Genomic DNA, 19,480 nt, shown 5'->3' with positions numbered 1-19,480 from the left:
AAAATTGCTTGCACTCTCAATGCTTATTTTAAATGAATGTACATTCTTACAATAATAAAAAGAGGACACATCCAGATCCTAAAACTTCTGTATTTTCAATTCTGAAATTTTTGCTTTTGTAACTTTTTTGCTGAATTTTTAAAATTATATTTTAAAATAATATACCTGTACTCATAGGTATAGTTGAGTATAATAATACCCTATACTCAAGTGGTTTTCAAAATGATTTATATTAATAGGTCTTTTCTGCCTTTGTCCCCTGGCTGAACAGTTCTCCTTCCCAGAGGCAACCTGTTTTGTCCTTCTAGAGATGTCTTATTTGTATACATCACATAGATAATAGTCTTTTTTGTTTTTTTCCTTTTTTGATATAGTCCTCCATCTTGGTTTTTTTAGCCGAATAGTAAAATGTCCTGTATTAATATATAAACAAGACTCCTCATTGTCTGAGGGTGTGTAGGAATATCCTGACAAGGTCTGTCTTTTTTTTCCTTAAACCAATTCTCTATTGACAGACGTTCATTTTCAATCTTTTACTAATAAAAAGTTGCCCTTATTGCCCTGTACATAAATTTTACATGTGCAGATATTTCTGAAGGTGGGTTCCTAGAGGTGGACTTGCTGAGTCAAAGACATATATTCATAATATTGACAGCTCACTGCCAAACACCTGTCATAGAAGCTGTCCCAGCTTACTCGCCCAGCAGCAGTGTGTGAGACGTCCCATTGCCCCGGCACCTCACCTTCACAGAACTTTCCCATTTTATTTTGTATTGTGTACAACTCGATGAATTTGTCCATGCACACATACCTACATACCTGTGTAACTTCCACATAGATTAATAATATATAGAATGTATTTACCTCACAGAGCTTTTCTCTCTTAGACCTTCCTACCTAGTTCCATGCCTCCCCACAAAGGTAACCTCTTTTGAGTTCTGTCATCATAGATTTATTTTACCTGTTCTTGGAACTTTGTATGAAAGTGAAAGTGGAATTCGCTCGGTTGTGTCCAACTCTTTGCGACCCCATGATCTATACAGTCTGTGGAATTCTCCAGGCCAGAATACTGGAGTGGGTAGCTTATTCCTTCTCCAGGGGATCTTCCCAACCCAGAGATTGAACCCAGGTTTCCTGCATTGCAGGTGGATTCTTTAGCAGTTGAGCCCCAGGGAAGCGGAACCTTGTATAAGTGGAATCACATAGTATATCTTCTTTGGTATAGTTTCTATGGCTCAAAATTATTTTGTGCTGTTCATCCATATTGTTGTATATAGCTGTAAATCCATTCTTAACTGCTCTATAGAACTCAGGTGTGAGAATATATCTGGGTTGGCCAAAAAGTTCATTCTGGTTTTTCTGTAAGGTGGTATGGAAACAACGGAGCAAACTTTTTGGCCATGCCGATACATTCATTCTGCTGTTGGACATTTGGGTTGTCTCCCCTTTGGGCTGTTGTGAGTAAAACTGCTGTGAACATTCTTCTAAGTGTCTTTTGTGGACATGAGTACTTGCTTACTGTGTGTTTAGTTATGATAGATACAGGCAAACAGTTTTCTGAAATGGTTGTGCTGATTTATATGCCTACTGACTCTGCATCTCATTTCTCTGTGTCCTGTTCAATATGTGGTATTGTTATACATTATACCTTTTCCTCATGTCATGCCATTTCCCTCATGACTAATGATGTTGGGCATCTTTTTAGATGCTTACTGGTCATTTTAATATTCTCTTGTGAGGTGCCAGTTCAAGTCTTTGACTGTTTTTTAATAGAGTTGCTTTTCTTGATTTGTAGGCATTACTTACTTAGATACGGGTCATTTTTGTATAGAGTATAGGTGGTGCAGATATAGTCTTGCAACTTGTGGTTTCTCTTTTTACTCTTAATAGGTGTCTTGTTTTGCGTTTTTTTTTTCCCTCTCATATGTTAGTCTCAATAGCACATGTATCTGGGGTCAGTTGGGGGTTATCTGCTGATCTTGACAGAGTCACAGCCAGGGGTTAGTTAGCTGATGGCTAGAGTGCCTGTGTGGTTAACCATTTTTCGTAGCCTTCATTCTTGAGTGTAGATCATCTTTCCATCTGATACTATTTTTCTTTTGCCTAAAAGACTTCCTTTAACATTTCTTACAGTGAGGGTGTGCTGAAGTTGACTTCTTTCAGCTTTATGTGTCTGAAGAGATCTTTATTTTACCTTCCTATTTGATGGAGAAGGAAATGGCAACCCACTCCAGTATTCTTGCCTGGAGAATCCCATGGACAGAGGAGCCTGGTGGGCTACAGTCCACATAATTTTGCTAGATATGCAGTTCTAGGTTAATGGTGTTTTTGATATTTACAGTACTTTAAAGATGTTGCCCCTCTGTTTTCTTATTTGCATGGTTTCCAAGAGAAACCTGCTGTTACCATTACCTTGTTCCTCTATGTAAAATACCTTTTATCTCTGGTTGCTTTTAAGATTTTCTTTTCATCACTAGCTTTAAGCTTATTATTATATGCCTTAGTATTATTTTCTTACCTTGTATTACTGTCCATTGAGAGTATATGTAATGAGCCTTTTTTCAAAAGGTCTTTTTTTTTTTTCCTGTGCATAGTTTCCATAAGCATGTGCTCACATAATTATTTGTTTTCCTCTTAAGTATAGTAATTAAGGTGGTTTGAGAGGGCACTTGATTTGAGCTAGCTGTGAAATTGTGCTTGGTCTATGATCTTTAAGTTTATCCCCCTGTAACACGAAGAGAATAATAATTGAGTTGGCCAAAATGTTTGTTTGGGTTTTTCCGTAAGATTCTGAAAAACATTCTGGAAAAACCAGAACCCTTTTGCCAACCCAATACCTGTCTAGTCGGTTTCAAGGCGTTATCATGAAGCTCAAACAAGAAACAAGGTAGCATGTTTGTAAAATCGTCAGAAACTTTAAGGCTCCTTAAAATTAAGTAGATAAGAGTTAACACACTTTGTAAAGTCTAAGGAGTATTTTGTGTGCTGTGTCGCTTCAGTCTTGTCCAACTCATTGCAACCCTGTGGACTGTAGCCTGCCAGGCTCCTCTGTCTATGGAATTCTCCAGACAAGAATACTGGAGTGGGTTGCCCTGTCCTCCTCCAGGGGATCTTCCAAATCCAGGGTTGGAACCCGCACCTGCTCTGACAGGCGGGTTCTTTACCACTCGGGTCACCTGGGAAGCCCCGAGGACCATTTTATCTTATGTATGATAGGAATGAAAGAATGCTGCCAGTTAAACTCACTTGCTGTTGATTGTACAACATAGCCCAATTTAGAGGGATTCAATTATGGAAGGAAATGGGCAATTTGGAATTGATCAAGTATGATATATTGTGTGTTTTCATTTAACGTTCTGTCTTTGGAAGCCATTGAGTTTATTTTTTTCTGATCTCTTTAGTGTAGTAGGTGACAAGTAATTGATTTGACAGCTAAGTTTCTTTTGCATTTAGTAATCTTTTTCAAATTTTTCTTGAAAGGTCAGTGCCTTTTATATTAAGAATTGCATTTTTCTTATTGCAGCAAGATGAAGGGGATGACCAGACATTCACAGATGGCAAAAATCCAAAGTCCTGGCAAACATCACAAATGGAAAAATGGCCATTCTGAACAGAGAACAGCTACTGGGTCAGGCAATCATTTGTGTGATTTGAAGCCTGAAAGTCCACCTGAGGCAAATTCAGACCCCCTCGGTGTTTTGGTAAACACTGATTCTGGTAAGCTACAAAGGAAAACACCATGTTTTTAAGAGTATAGACAATGATGCAGAAATTCATTCTTCACATCCTTGTTTATGGAGAGTTTAATGGTAAAAATGTAAAAAAGTAGAATGATGCTTTTGTTCCTAATAGGAGTGTCTTATTTAAAATGTCACTTTAAGAAACTTTTTTTGAATCTTGGGAATGAATGCATGAAGCAGGCAGAATGTGGGAGAAAGGTTATATTTATTGGGTAATTTGCATAGTATCATATAATCTTTAAAAATATCTTAAGACCGTTTTGAATGTATTGATGCTGTGAATTCAGATTTACACCATTAGATGAATTTTCCCACCTAGAAAGCAGTATTCCAAGGGAAGCCAGTATTTATGCTGCTCAGCATGAAACTGGTCTCTTTGGATAAATAACATTAATTCAGTATATTAAATAAGACGGTTCTTCCTCACAGCATAGAATATATTTATATGTTTATTATTTATTCTTGAGTTCCCCCTAGAATTTGGGAGATAAGGTTACTCTTGCTTACAAGTTGAAAAGTTAAAGGACAGAAATGTTGCTGTCACAGAAAGATATCAATCAGCCTCTAAGGTTTCATTTCTCTTCTGAAAAATGAAAACATCAATGTAAATATTTTACCATCTTTCCTTCCAGTAACAAGGTGTGAGGCTTTATCTAGTTCCTAGTGCTGCTTCTTCTGCAAAGGCGTGTTACCAGTGAGTGGACTGATGAGGGATTGTTGTAGGTTTGCCAGCAGGCCCTGCTCAGCTTGGGGGAAGGTGGCTTCTATGATAATCGCACAGCCGATTATTGAACTTAAAGGATGGGAAGAAATGGAGGGGGGACTGCTTCATTGACTAAATCAGGATGGAGAAAGATCTTGGCATAAGGAAATGCTGGGCTAAGAATGACAAGATAAAATTCAGTAGGAATAGTAGTAATACATATTTTAACACCAACTAACACTTATTAAGTAAGGTACTTGACTTTGCTCTGAGTGCTTTGTGTATGGTAGCTCTTTGCTTCATAACAGTCTTTCATGTACGTGCAGTTGCTGCTTCCGTTTTTGAACCGAGGAACTTAGAGTCATTTACCTTAGTCATGCCGCTAGTTAGTGACAGAGTCAGAGTTAGGAGTCTTACTCCTAGTACACTGCACTACCTCCAAATGTGAAGTCTGAATCTGGCCCCAAAAAGCAAATCTATATTGTATGGGTCTAGGATAGTTGAGATGTGGAAGAGAGTTTTAAAAAAGCATCTTCTTATCCTTGCTAATAGCGAGGAAAGGGCAGGAGACATTCGGGGCCAGGGCTCAGTTTACTCTTGGGCACTGATTTGTGTTTTTTTTTCCTTTCAAAAAATGTTGGAGAGTGCCCACATACTTATTCAAGCTTACAGCTTGTGACCTTGATGATGAAATACAATCTGTGCCTAAATAGAAACTTCCACGTCATTAAAATACTTGAAACACAAATATGAAGACTACTGTTACAAACATTAACTAACTTAAAATTACGTAGTTCTTCGCTTTATGCAACTTTCTAAATGAACATTTGAAGGGTTCTGTAGTGTTGAATAGTCTTTGCCTTCGTATTGTTAGCTCTGGTTGGGTAATTCTATTTACCCATTTTTTAAAGAAGTGTTTCAGTGTGTGCTAGTCCGGTGAAGCACTAACGAAAAGATGACTGTATCTTGCCTGTATTTAGGCCTGTGTCTAGATCTTCAAGAGAACACTTTAGGCTTGAGAAACAGTAGTTAAATACCTTTCATCCTCATAATAGAAAACATTCAGTCAGGTTCCTAGGAGCAGTTGAGTGAGATATATCAAGTCATTTTGTTGTGGCTTAATGTTGAAACCCTTACTTTTGTGAAGGTCAGAGATGAACATGTAAGGCTTGAATACAGAAATCCTAAAAGTAAGCTATATATTAGTGATGTTGTTCTTTGAGGAAATCAGAATACCAACAATCAAATTATGGTTGCTTGATTTTGTAGGAAAGGTTCCATTTTAAATTCCTGTTATCCTTTACTTGGGATTTCTTCTGGACTTTTACACTTTGCAAATCTATGTTTAGAGCATTGCTTTTTCAACTTTCCACTCCCCAAGTATAGCTCCAGGAAACCACGTGTACCCTTTTTTTTCCACCTACCCTAAATATTCTCAGCATCTCAACTCTCCAGTTTATCAGTTTTACCTTGTTTAGAGAAGCTTCCTTCACATGAGCCAGAGTCATATGTGGTGTGTCCCCAGAACATAACTGAAGGTAATGAAATAAGAAAAGAGCTGCTCATTTGTGTGAACTCCTAGCTCTTATCCTTAGGAAGGCAGTTACGTATAGTGAGCTGTAGGGCACTCCTAGTAATGAGTACACCAACCACCCAGGTTGTGGTTTTAACATCCGTCTAAAATTCTTTGCTATTCCTTATTCCAAGAGATAGAGCTTCATTTCCTTCCCCTTGAATGTGGGCTGGACTTAGTGACTTGTTTCTAGAAATAGAGTAAGGAAAGAGAAGAATAGTAACTTTATGGTGGAGACCCATAAGTGGTCACGGCTGACATCACCAGTAATAAGTCGGGTTGATGTGTCCCCCCCCGATACACGATGAGAAGGACACTGCCTAAAATCCATAACCTCGGTCTGACCATCGGAAAACATCAGACCCAGCTAAGGGATCTTCTGCAGTAATTGACCAGCAGTCTTAAAACAGTCAAGTTGGTGAAAGGCGGGGAAATCCTGAAGATTGTCGCGGGCTGGCGCAGATGAGGGAGGGCGCAGATGAGGCGCCCGGAGGCTGAGCGATGCGCTGCGGAGGAGGGACTCCTGGAGCGGAGGAGGGACGGCAGTGGGGACTGGTGAAGTTGCAGCGCGGTCTGTAGCTTAGGTGGTGGTATTCTCCCAGTGTTCATTTGTTAGCTGTGGTAAATGCACTGTAGGTATGTGAGATGTTAGCATTAGGGGAAGCTAGGTGAAGGGTTTATGGAAAATCTTGGCACTAGCTTTGCAACACTTGTGTAAATCTAAAATGGATTCAAAATATAAAGTCTAGAAAAGAAGGCAGGAAGAAGGGTTGATATGTAGGCCAATTAAAGCTATGCAGTCCACTTCTTGAATTGTGAGGAAATTCTTGCCTCCAGGTTTCATTTTCCTGTGTTCTTTATAATTCATTTCTTGATTATAAAAATGATGCAAAAAATAGGGGGAAAAAACGGAAAAGCATAAAATAAAAAGCAATATACTTCCTTAACTTATGGAGACAGCCACTGCTCATGTTTTATATCCCTCAGTATTTTTCTTAAGATTCATATATGTGATTTTTTAAGAAAAATAGAATCATTTTATTGAAAAAAAGAAATAGTCTTTGAATCCAGATAAAGCCAGGTTTCTGTTATGGCCCCACCTCGGCATAGTTCAGTCATTCTGTTCTAGTTACCCGTTTTGAACCTGTCCTTATTTAACTCATTCATGCAACAGTTTGTTCTTCAAATATTTGTTGAGCATTTATGTACTGTTCTAGGCTCAGAGGATACAGTATACTGAACAAAGCCAAACCCCTTCTCTCCTGAACCTTATGTTCTGCTTGGGGAAGCTACAGTAAATAAATATGGGTTGATATCCTTCATGAGGATGAGTAAAGTCAAGGAAAAGGACTGAGAGTGGCAGTTGGAGAAAGGAGTGTGCTGTTTAGTATAATTAGCGAAGGCACATCTGATAAGGGGATACTAAGAAATCTGAGTGAAATTAGGGGCTGAGACGTGAGGGTTTTCCAAGCAAAGAAAGCAACAAGTGCAAACACGCCACGGGGAGAGCTTGCTGGTGTACTGGGGGAAGAACAGGATTGTGGTGGAGTAAGCCAGGAAGAAAGTGGTGAAGGACCAGCTCAAACTGGGTCTTGTCTAAGGCAGGAAGGGACTTGGGACTTGACTCTGAGGTTGAGCAGAGAGGTGATGTGATGTGTTAAAGTGGCGAGTGGACTGCAGAGGTAGGCAGATCATATCAGGCTGTTCTTTTAGGAGGATGCTAGAACTGTCTGGGTAAGACATGTTGACTTGGACTGCAGTTGTAGGAGTGAAGTAATGAGTATGATTCTGTATATATGTTCAAAACAGAGCTGGCAGTATTTGTTGCCAGTTTGGATATGGTATGTGAGAAAGAGAAGAGTCAGGATGATTGCTAGGTTTTGGTATAACCATTGAAAAGAGCTGGCATTTACTGAGATGGAGGCTAACTGGCAGGCATGTTTGGAGGAGAAATCAAGTGTTTTTTGTTTTGGTGCGTGCTAACCTTTCAGATGCTGGTTTGGTTTCTGGGGTTTAGGGGGAAACAAGGTATACAGTTGTGATTTATTGGCCTCTAATACTTTAAAATTTGAGGTACAGTGAGATCATAAGAGGAGAAAGAGGCACAGAGGGAAAGGTTGCTGAGGACTGAACCCAGGGACATTCAGGAACTTTGAAGTTGGTCAATGAGGAGAAATTAGTAGGGAGGCTGGGAAAGGAGAGCCAAGTGAAAGGGCTCTGGAAGTCACAGGAAGGTCTCCCGCTCACCTTGGACAGTTGCAGAGGTTAGGTGTGTCCACCCTCCACGTGCTTGAAAACTCGAGTCTAACCCGTAGTTTGCCTTTCATGTGATGTGGTTCTGCATCCACCGCCCTGAATCCGTGGATTCAGCTAATCGCAGGTTGGTTTCAGTAGTATTTAATATTGAAAAATACTTGTTTGTGAGTGGACCTATGAACTTCAAGCCTGTGTTGTTCAAGAGTCGGTTGTACTGTCAGATGTTGTCACTAGGTTAGATAAGATGAACACCAACAGGTGACCTCTAGACTTGGCAACACATAAGAATCCGGTGAACTTGGAAGAAAAAGTTCGCTGGTGTGGTGGGCCTGAAAGACAGATTGAAGTAGATTCTAGAGGGTCAGATAGTTGTAGGAAATTTCAGGCCCAGGTGACTTCCCTGGTGAGTTATATAAGTAGTTGGGGTTTTGCTGTAAAAGGAAGCAGAGAAATGGGCTGTAGCTGAAAGATATTTCTTAGTGTTATTCTTGATCATAGAGAGGGTTTGGTAGGGTGACTTAATTATCAGAAGACTTTATGTATCTGTAGGAGATATTCTAGCCCACTACTTGATACTTGGGATTTAGGGTCAGGTAGCCAGGATTTAAATTTGACCCAGCTGTTGTCTAGTTGTGTTACCTAAGGGATCATCCAGTTCAGATTCTCTTGAATTTTGGTTTTATCACCTTTACTTAATAGTGAAGGTGATACTTCAAAAGGGTTAAATGTGCTCATGCTTTTAAAGAGCATTACATAGTCATCTGTATTGTACTTTCTGGTGTGTCTACATTTTGGCATATCATCATTTAAACAATGAGATGAACAGTCTCCACACTAATATTGTTGCAGATTCTGTTTTATCCACTAGTAATTTATAAATAAAACTGCATATTTTCAATTCCCCTTTTTTAATTCAGGAGAAAAGATAATAAGTTAGCTCAAAATGGACAAGGAGCAGTTTTTGGAGTGGGTACTGGGCAGTGTGGATTGGTGGAGACAGAGGATTTAACTTCATCTGCCAGAAGGTGGTAGTTCCATACTCACATAAAATTTCACTCCTTTTTCCTACTGGCATGCTTCGGTTTCCCTTAGACTGACTTGGTGAATGTTCAGTACTGTCTTGAAACATTTCATATTGGTTGTGGGTTGAGCTGGTTCATTACACAGGCAAGTTATTGTCTTCATTCTTCCGTCAGGCACTACTGACTTGTTCAGAATAAATGTAATACACTTTCAGAGCTGCCAAAAATAAATGCAATAGGTGGTGTCCTGGGGCTACAACTAAACTTGCTGGGCTCTGATCAAACACTCTACCTTTGGCAGTCTCTTAGTACTCGCTAAATTCTCATACTTGGCTTGTTTACTTAAGTTCTTAGAAATTCTAAATAATAAAAATTTAGGCCAGATTCAATGAAGTGTATGTTTGTGCCTTTAACTGTAGAAAGGTTGAAATACTACTTGTACCCTCTAAACCAGTCTTAAAAAGAGTGGCCATTTATATTTTATTTACTCCAAATCTGATTTTCAGAGTCCATGATCCTAGTCCAGTGATGTTAAATACATTTATGGCCTTCCTGGTACTGTAATAAAATTAATTAATAGCATAAAATAAAGTAATTAATGACAAAGACTGTCTCATTCATTTAGAGAAGACCCAGGCTCCATACCAGTGAGCTTGGTAAGAGACTTGAGTTGCGTACAGCTCCATTTGCCCCTCTGTTTTCTCTTTGGGGCAGATAGCTTCTCTGACTGTAAAGATTTAAACCAAGGGGAAAGTTTTCAAGTCTCCTGGATTTCTTTTTCAGGAAGGTTGAGGAAGTGATCAGAAAGGGCTTTCTTTTCACTAGCACATGAGGGAGTGGGGGGCTGTCAGCTTCCTTGTTTATGCAGGTAGGTGTTTTTGGTACACAGCTTCATTCTCGGTGCTCCCTATTTCAGAATCTGACAAAGAGGAGAGACCGCAGAGTGCTGTCATCCCCAAGGAGGTGACCCCGGCGCTGTGCTCCCTGATGAGCAGCTACGGCAGCCTCTCGGGGTCAGAGAGCGAGCCAGAAGGTAAGCCTTGGCTTCGGGCGCTGACAGTTGGGCGTGTGTCCTCCCGCTCCTGCCTTTGGTGTCCACTGTGCGTCAGTAGCATCCTTTCACGTGTGTGTATCTGGGGACGAGATGTGTCGTGCACGTTCTTTAGTTAAGCCTCAAATTCCTTTCTCATTTGATTCAGGAGTTAGCATGGGATGGAGGTAAGTGGGAGAGATGGAGAACTGTGTTGCTCCTCTAGGAGAGAGGGGCAAAAACAACATAATGAGAGAAGAGGGAGGGAAGAGAGAATATCCACTAATGAATCAGAGAAAATTCTAACAGATAAAGCAAAGGAAGTTAGTTACTTCTTCCCACTCTCAAGAATCCTTGTCTTAACATGTTTCGCACCTTTTTAAGCCGGTGGGAGGTCCTTTATGACAAAGAGGATGGTACAATTCCTTACCTGTATATGGGGCATTGCTTCTTATAGAGCACATTTACCTAAACTGCCTCATTGAGAACACAGGAATCATATATGCTTGTGTTGCATTAGCCTGTGTATTTTTAAGGTTGGGAGACATGGAATCCTTTTGATAGTGGTTCTGAGAAGTTAACGTTATTCAGGATACATGTTTTAATATTAAAAGATGATGACAAACTCCCCCTCCCCCCAAAAAAAAGCGATGGTGATAAACCAACTCAATATCTAGTGTCTCTTTTAGGGCCTCCTAAAAGGGCTACAAACAGGCTTGGCAGTTTGGGCAGCTCAAGCCAAGGTTCACGTCAGTAACCCTGCGTTTGTTTAGTGAATGACCGTGCGTCCTGTTGCACCTCTGAACCTGGCTCTGCGTGGTCATTATATCTGGGCTTCACCAGCCACGAGAGAATGCTGAGTGCATGTCTCAGACGCGTCATCATGGTAGGACCTCTACTGAAGACAGAAATAGAGGGTCTTCAAAGTGAAAATGTAGGATGAAAGGGAGATTTAAATGTAATTGGATGAAGATGGCAGGACTTTTAATGTTGACTAAGCTAGAGAAAATCAATGTTTATTAGTTGGAAGATACTGAAGAAGGAAGAGTTGGGCTTTAATATGAAAGGTAAGGTTTAGATCTGGGTATCTATAACACAGGAGTTTTTTTTCCCCTGTTCTTGAAAGGCCAAACTTTACTATGGTAACTGGTTAAAGGCTACTTGAATTTTGAAATATAATCTACTTTGGCTTTATCAGAGGAGTCCTTTACAGATGATTGCCTCTTCTTCTTTTTTTTTTTTTTGAATTTTAAGAAAAACAGTATTTAGTTCCTTACTCTTGTTTCCAGTACACTGATATGAAGATGAAGTTATTCTTTAAACACATATTACGTTTCCTGCTTATCTTGTGTATTTATGACAGGTGATAGCAAAGAAACCTGTTACCAGATTACTGAATCCCATAAAAACAGCTCTACAAATGCTTTCCTGTCTCATTCCTAAGATAAGATATTTAATAGTTTTATACTCATGTCTTCCTTTTGAGGCTGCCACTTTGAGAAGGCAGAGAGGAAACTGGAAGGGATCAAGGTTTCAGCCTTTTATTTATTTTATTTTATTTTTTTATTTTTTATTTTTCAATGGGTTTTGTCATACATTGATATGAATCAGCCATAGAGTTACACGTATTCCCCATCCCGGTCCCCCATCCCACCTCCCTCTCCACCCGATTCCTCTGGGTCTTCCCAGCCCACCAGGCCCGAAGGGTTTCAGCCTTTTATTTTATAGACACTGAAGCTTCAAGAGGATACACTGGCAAAACTAGTATGTGGCAAAGCTGACGTAAAGCTTAGGTCTAAAGAAGCCAACTGTATTGCCTTCCATTACATCTTTCTTTGTGTGGCAATAGATGGTGCATAGCTGCTGTTTTGCCTTTGTATGAATTCAGTTTGACTGATTGTCTAAAATGTCCTGCTTTCAGGGAAAAGTCCTTGTTTCACATTCCTGAGCCTTAAGAATTATTTTATGTAATTTGGCTTCACTTTTATTAAGCCATCCAGGTCACTGGCAGATTTCTAACTTGCAGTGTTACTGGGCTATAGGATGGGATAGGACATTGACACAGCAGGACTTTGCAATACATAAAACAAGGAAATAAAGTGAGCCTTCTCTGAACCGTGAAATAGCATCTCTGTTGTTTTTGTTTTAGTCGCTAAGTCATGTCCTACTTTGGGACCCCATGGACTATAGCCCGCTAGGCTTCTCTCTCCATAGGATTTCACAGGCAAGCAAATGTGTGTGGGTTGCCATTTGCTACTCAAGGGGATCTTCCCGACCCAGGGGTCGAACCCGCGTCTCCTGGAGCTCCTGCTGCATTTCAGGTGGATTCTTTACAGCTGACCCACTGAGGAAGCCTGTGGTTATTAACCATTAGTATGGTTATTAACCGTATACTAATTTCAGTATGATGTCTCAGGGAATAGGGAGGCCTGAGGAGGAGGAGAGAGAGAGGAGAATGGCAGGAAGGTGGAGCAGTCAGAACATAACATTGTTAATTGGTTGTCTTATATGGACATGGTTCATGGTGACCCAACACAGTTATAATAGTAGTATCAAAGATTACACATGACCGTAACATACAATAGCAGTGAAAGTCTGAGACATTGAGCAAAAATCATCAGAATGTGATGCAGAGACACGAAGTGAACCAACAGTGTTGGAAAAATGGTGCTAACAGACTTGGTCATTGTTGCCACAAACCTTCCATTTGTACAAAATGCTGTGTCTCTGAAGACCATTAAATCAAAGCACAGTACAACGAGGTGTTCCTGTAATTTAAGAATTTTACAGCAACATACTTAGATTTTCCCCTTCCCTTCCTTTGCGCTATTCTCTCAGGTTTTAGTTCTGTGGATGCTAATAATCCCCACATACATTGTTGTTACGCATTTTTGCTTTCAATTGTCAATTATCTTTACAAAATTTTTTCAAATGAAAAAGGTCTTTTGTATTTATCCACATGTTGACTGTCTCTGGCGCTCTTCATTCCTTTGTGTAGATCCAAGTTTCCATCTGGTATTACTTCTTTCGTAGGGATCATTTTCCATAGCTCTTTGCAGTAATCTCAGTTATTGGCAGTTATAATTCCCAATTTGAAAAACCCTGTAATAGACTGTACATGCTCAGTTTTAATTAAGTAGCTGTTAGGGCTGGGGAAGGAGATTATTGTGGGGGGTGTTTTTATTGGTTATTTTTGGAAGTTTTACCTGTGTGTTACTTTGTTATTTTCATGTTTATTTTTCATCATGTGTAGAAGCTCCCATCAAGACTGAAGCAGACATTCTGGCAGAAGACCAGGTTCTTCACAGCAGTGCTCCTGAGAAACCAAGTCAAGATGCTAACGCAGCTGTTAAAAAGTCCTCAGAAGCCAAGTGTGAGAGCCGAAGGAGAAGCTTTAAAAACGCAAATCCTAAGAGGAAGAGAAAGGATCTCAACTACCGAACATTATTTGAACCAAGAACACACCATCCGTATCTCCTGGAAATGGTAAGCGGTCTGTGTGTTCTCGTGTCCTGAGAATAGAGCTGCTGGGCGTGTGTGTGCGTGTGTGTCCGTCCGTGTGTGTTTTAAGGTTGCCAGAGACACATGCTCCTTGAAGGGTCATCTGTGTACCTTCGTTCTGAAACTGCCTTGGGAATACAGATGATACTCAGTAAGTGTGGGATAATTAACAGTTCTCAAAACTGCTTAAAATAAAAGAACCTAGGCTAGGTAGGTAGTAAAGTATCGAAGTGTACTGACCTTTGAAAATTTTTCCTTGAAAGCACAGCTAAATACAGTGCAGGCTAAAGGGAGAAAAAGGTTTTTGTGTGTTTATTTTGTGCATTGTTGACTTTATTCTCAGTGTGATGTGCTCAAAAACTTATGATTGTTCTTTAAATTATAGAGAAACAATGCCTCTTTTGATTCTAAGTAATGGACATGAAGCTGTTCAGAGATCTAAGACTTTCATGTCTAAGAGTGATAGAGATACTCTGAAATGTTTAGTGGAATTGTGGAATCACTACCTGGTGACGTTCTGTGCAGTCTGATTTTTGCCTGGTTAGAGAACTGCTTGTGCTTCGGCTCAAGTGTTCTGTCACTACAGACTATGGCCTGTCACATGTGGACACAGTCGCTTCTTAATAAAATTGGTCTGAAATGTACTCTCGTAAATTGTGGTGCTATGTAAAGGAAACTTCCTTCTTAAAATGTTTTCTTTGGAAACTTCATTTTTAAAATGTCTTCCTTCTGAAAGTTCATGTGTGGGTGTTTCTGAACTACATTGACATCAGAAATAAAATGAGTAGTTACATTATTCTTCTTGGCAAATCACATGTGATTCCTTGGTTATGTATTCTAGATAGCAGGGATTTTCAGCTTTCTTCCAGTTACAGTAAGCACAAAAGTGGGAAATTCTGAAAGACCAGGAATGTGGGGATTATTTACTGCTAGTTTATTACTATATTTACTATAGCTGCATACCAGTTTCTATATTGTTTATCGATTTCAGTTTGGGAGAATCCTGTTTAATGTGGTTTTTAGATGTAAAAAATTGTAAACTTCTGAACCTAATTTTCCCGTCCCTTCCTTGATACTCCTGGAGAGGACCTTGAATACTAGTGTTTAAATCTCAATAGTTTTGGTTAAAAGGAGATATTCTTGCATTGTTTTTTAGTGAAATAATTAGTAAATATAATACAAATCTTTATTATTCTGTGTTCTTCATATAGAGAAGGCACATAGAATATCTTAGATGGTGCTTCTTGGATGTATTTTATTTAAAATCTAATATTTTTATTTATTATTTTTTAGCTGTTAGCTCCGGACATTCGACATGAAAGAAATGTGATTTTGCAGTGTGTTCGGTACATCATCAAAAAAGACTTTTTTGGACTTAATACTACTACTGTGAAAACTAAAGATGAATAGGTATCTGGTGTTTTAGCACACATGTCTGAAGCATGTAAAATAGTAACAACCTCAAGTTTGTGGGTGAAAATTCTTCTTTTTTCAACTGGATTAGTAATTAAATTGTAAGCCTCATGGGCTATTATATAGGATTTTCGAGTCTTTGACGCTATACAAATAAATACCTAATTGATTTTTAAGACTGTCTATATTGTTGGGATCAAATGTAATATTTGCTAGCAGAATTCTACTTTGTATTTATTGCTGTTGTATAAGGAAGTCTACTCTTGGGCCAGATAAGAATTGAAGATGCTGGTTTAGTGGTAAGGGAAAAAACTTAAAAGTTTTTTTAATTCAGCTGAGGAGAGCTGTAGGTTGGGGAGAGAAATAGTCATTTTGTTTTTAATAAATGAGAGAGGAAGAGTCTCTTTAACCCCTGCAAAGGGAGGGTATTTTAAAATAAACCAGAGCAAATTAAAACAATGAGAACATCCTGAAATTTAAATTTCTGCTGTTTATTTCAAAAGACATGTTGACATTCACCTATTGGCAGCTCAGGTATTTATCATTTGAAATATTATAGATATATGGCTTCTGTTTATGTTCCAATTCAGTAGAAGTGCTTCTTTTTGGTATGGTTCAGAATTGGACATTTAAAAATTTTTTCCTGTGAAAAAGTATGTAAAGTATAGTACTTGATGAGGTTAAGTTAATTTTTTATGGTATAAATAGTAATCTGTGAAATATTACATGAGTTTTAAAGAATTAAAATTTGCTTATAAAGGTAGTAATTGAACCTTTAAAATATGTTTTAAATAAATAACAGCTACTAAGGTCTTTTTATCTCCTATAATGCCAGAGGTTCTGGTCTTTTATGTTCTAGTCATTTGTGCTAGCTAGTGCTAGAGCTCTACTCTTTTTTTAAAATGTATTTATTTTTAATTGAAGAATAATTCCTTCACAGTATTGTGTTGGTTTCTGCCATATTATCAACATGAATTAGCCACAGGTATACATATGTCCCTTCTTTCATAAGCCTCCCTCCCACCTCCCATCCCATCGCACTCCTCTAAGTTGTTACAGAGCCCGGGTTTGGGTTCCCTGAGTCATACAACAAATTCCCACTGACTCTTTTACATGTGGTAGCGGGTATGTTTCCATGCTGCTCTCTCCGTCCGTCCCACCCTCTCCTCCCTCTTCTGCCACCTGTGTCCATGTCTGGTTTTTCTATGTGTCTCCAGTGCTGCCCTGCAAATAGGTTCGTCACTACTGCCTTTCTAGATTCCATATATATGCATTAATATATGATATTTGTTTTTCTCTTTCTGACTTATTTCACTCTGTATTAGGTTCATCCATCACATCAGAGCTGACTTAAATGCATTTCTTAGAGCTCCTCTCTTGACATTCAGTCAAAGGAACTAGATTTTTAAAATTCAGTCTCTTGTAGTTGGAAAATTAATTTTACTTGACATCATGATTATTGAAATCCACGAATCTTGACTTCAAGAAGTAGGACAAGAGAGCTGATAGCAGCCTCTGCCCCTCTTGCTCCTCTACGTCTGAAAGATCCTGTCCTGAATCCTGGAACATCTGGTACACGACACTCTGACATCACAGACCTGAGATTAACAGTCATATTGAGGTCAGTGTTTCCCAACCTGGCAACAACCATATAGACCTTTTGATTCTGTTCTACTCTCTTCCTCCAAAGAGCCCCATATTTTGGAAAATTACCAACTAGTTCATTAATTCAGTTCATATAATACTTTAATGGAGTAAAAGAAAAATGAATAAAACCTTGCATTATTCAAGGATGTGACTCTTAACCCAGTTCATCTCAACAGGACAGAGAAGTAACCAATATTACAAACTGATTTAATATTCAAATTTTGACTCGGCTGCAGTTTTATCTCAGGTTAGCATGCAATTTCCATAGGTTTCAAATATATAAATGAATTCACAGACTCCTAGTGTATTTTCAAAGAACCATCATGTCTCCAGGGGCTTTGACAATCACTGCTCTAAGGTATATTGTGCAAAGTTTTATTTTCAGTCTTTCTTGTTTTCTGTTAAATGTAGTAAAGCCTGAAAATGCCCCACTGTGTACTGCCCTGGCTGTGTTCAACAGTGTTAAGCTATGGTGACTGTTGTTTATTTCTCGGGGGTAATTTCAGATTCAGTTCCCTTTATATTTAACCCAGGAATTGCTTAAGTATGTTTACAATTCCCAAGCAGGTAGAGTGTAACCTGTATGGTTTCTACTTTATGGAATGCATGGTCAATATTTGTAAATATTCTGAGTTTTGAGGGGAGAAGGGTGCCTTGCCTCTTCTTTTTTGGATTTACCTTGTTAATTGTCAGACCTTCTACATTCTTGATGTCCATTTAATGAATTGATTTCAGAGATGTGAAAGCATCTCTGTGATGTGACTGTTGGTGAGTTGCGCCTTTTACAACTATGAGATATTCTTTTTTGTCCTTAATACTTTCTGCATGGGCTTCTATTTTCAAGACAGGTTTAGGGGAGTTCAGTCTAAGAGTCTCTGGGAAATTTAATCCATTCATATTAATTGAAACAGTTGAAATGTTTGGACTGTTCCTGCCATTGTATTTTGTATTTTCTGAATATTGTGCTTGTTTTGATTTGTGCTTGTTTTATTGGCTTGATTGATTGTTGTTTTTTCTCCTTGTTTTTCCTCCTAGTGCTTTGAAATTAATTCAATATATTGCTGTTTTGTTAGGGGTTACTTTTTTTCTCTTTACTTATTAATCAGTAGCCATATTTTTCACTCACTTCCCAATTAAGTCAGTTACCTTAGCATTCTTTCACTTCCGCACCTGGATCCTCTTCTCCTGGTGCAATGATGTGAGTTTTCTTAGATTTCATCTCTATTATCTTTGTGTGTGTGTGTTTGTGTCATGACATTATGCATCATTACTTAGAAAACTATTAGTTCCCTGTTTCCTTCTCACTGTTTTTCCCTTTATCCCAGGGTTAGTTTTTTTGGTTTATTGCAGCATATCATCAAGTAATTAAATGTTGAATCCTCGTTTCAATTAAAAAAAAATGAGTTTAGGGTATTAGGTTCAAAATTGAACACATGATTGCTAGTATCCAGTATTGCTTCTTAAAAGTCAGGCAGCAGTCCAATTCTATCTTTATTGGCAAAAACTTATTTTCACCTTCATGAAAAACCTTGGGTTTTCTTTTTATGCTTGGAGTCCTAAAGTTTCATCAGTAATGCCCAGGTATGTGGGATATAATATATGTCATTTATTCTGCTTACCTGATGGTCCTTTCACTCTGAAGAATTGTACCATTCTTGGACTAATGACAATTTCTAAAATGATTTATTTTCTTTCCATTTTTTCTTTTGTTTTCCTGGACTTACCAAGTGAATATGGAACTTCGTGACCTGATCCTTTCACTGGACTTATATAATTTGTCTTGATCTTTTTGCTCTATTCTGAAAGATTTCTCCAGATGTTACCTTCCAAGGACTTCCTTTGTAGTCCAGTGGTTAAGACTCCGAGCTTCTACCACAGGGGCGAGGGTTCATTCCCTAGTCAGGAAATTAAGATCCTGCATGCTGTGTGTGGTACAGCCTTTTCCCCCCACCCCCCCCAAAATGTTATCTTCCGAATCACTAATTCCCTCTTCAGGGAATTCCCAATTCATTTTTTTGAATTGAAATGAGGATTCAATATTTAATTACTTGATGATATGCTGTGATATGCTACAATCGTTTAGCTTTTCTGTTTTTAATATTTAGTAATTTGTTTTCAAATATTCAAGATTGCTTTCTTATTCTAGCTGCTTTTTTCATAGGTGTAATACCCTTATATTTCTAAGGATACCAGTGAGAATTTTCATATTATTTTCTATTTGAATTATTTGCTTCCCCCTTGATTGTCAGTTGTTCTGTTTGTTCAGTTTACTGAACAATTATCTTTACTGCTAATTGTTGAAAGAGTCACTTTTACATATGAAAGAGATTCTCTTGATTAATGGGTTGGCATGGATTTTTCCCAGATTTGTATAAAGCCTTCTTTGCTCCAGAAGATGTTTACCTTGTCTGAGAAAAGGAAGCTTTGTTCACACAGATTTTTTAGAATAGAGGGGGAGTGGGCAAAAAATCTAGGCTCTTGGCATCACTCCCATTCCTGCCAAAATACCAAGAGTTTTAATCTGAGGATGGAGCTTTTTTCCGGGGCAGAACTCTTACCTGCCACTCCCACCAACCCTTGGTTTTGGAGGTGGGC

General features: G+C 38.6%; 1 protein-coding gene across 1 annotated transcript in view; it reads left to right on the top strand.

Annotated features, from left to right (window-relative positions):
- NUFIP1 (nuclear FMR1 interacting protein 1) overlaps positions 1–15,414 on the top strand; it is a 29,396-nt gene extending 13,982 nt beyond the window's left edge. The window contains exons 7-10 of the mRNA XM_065901888.1: positions 3,524–3,717; positions 10,211–10,327; positions 13,578–13,810; positions 15,119–15,414. Of these exons, the coding sequence (XP_065757960.1) occupies positions 3,524–3,717; positions 10,211–10,327; positions 13,578–13,810; positions 15,119–15,235 (661 nt within the window). The 3' untranslated portion in view covers positions 15,236–15,414. The remainder of the gene's footprint in view (positions 1–3,523; positions 3,718–10,210; positions 10,328–13,577; positions 13,811–15,118) is intronic.
- The last annotated feature ends 4,066 nt before the right edge of the window (positions 15,415–19,480 follow it).

This window comes from Muntiacus reevesi, chromosome 11 (assembly GCF_963930625.1).
Source record: "Muntiacus reevesi chromosome 11, mMunRee1.1, whole genome shotgun sequence".
Taxonomy (NCBI): domain Eukaryota; kingdom Metazoa; phylum Chordata; class Mammalia; order Artiodactyla; family Cervidae; genus Muntiacus; species Muntiacus reevesi.
The sequence above is the reverse complement of the archived record's forward strand: the minus strand, read 5'-3'. Positions and strand labels throughout refer to the sequence as shown.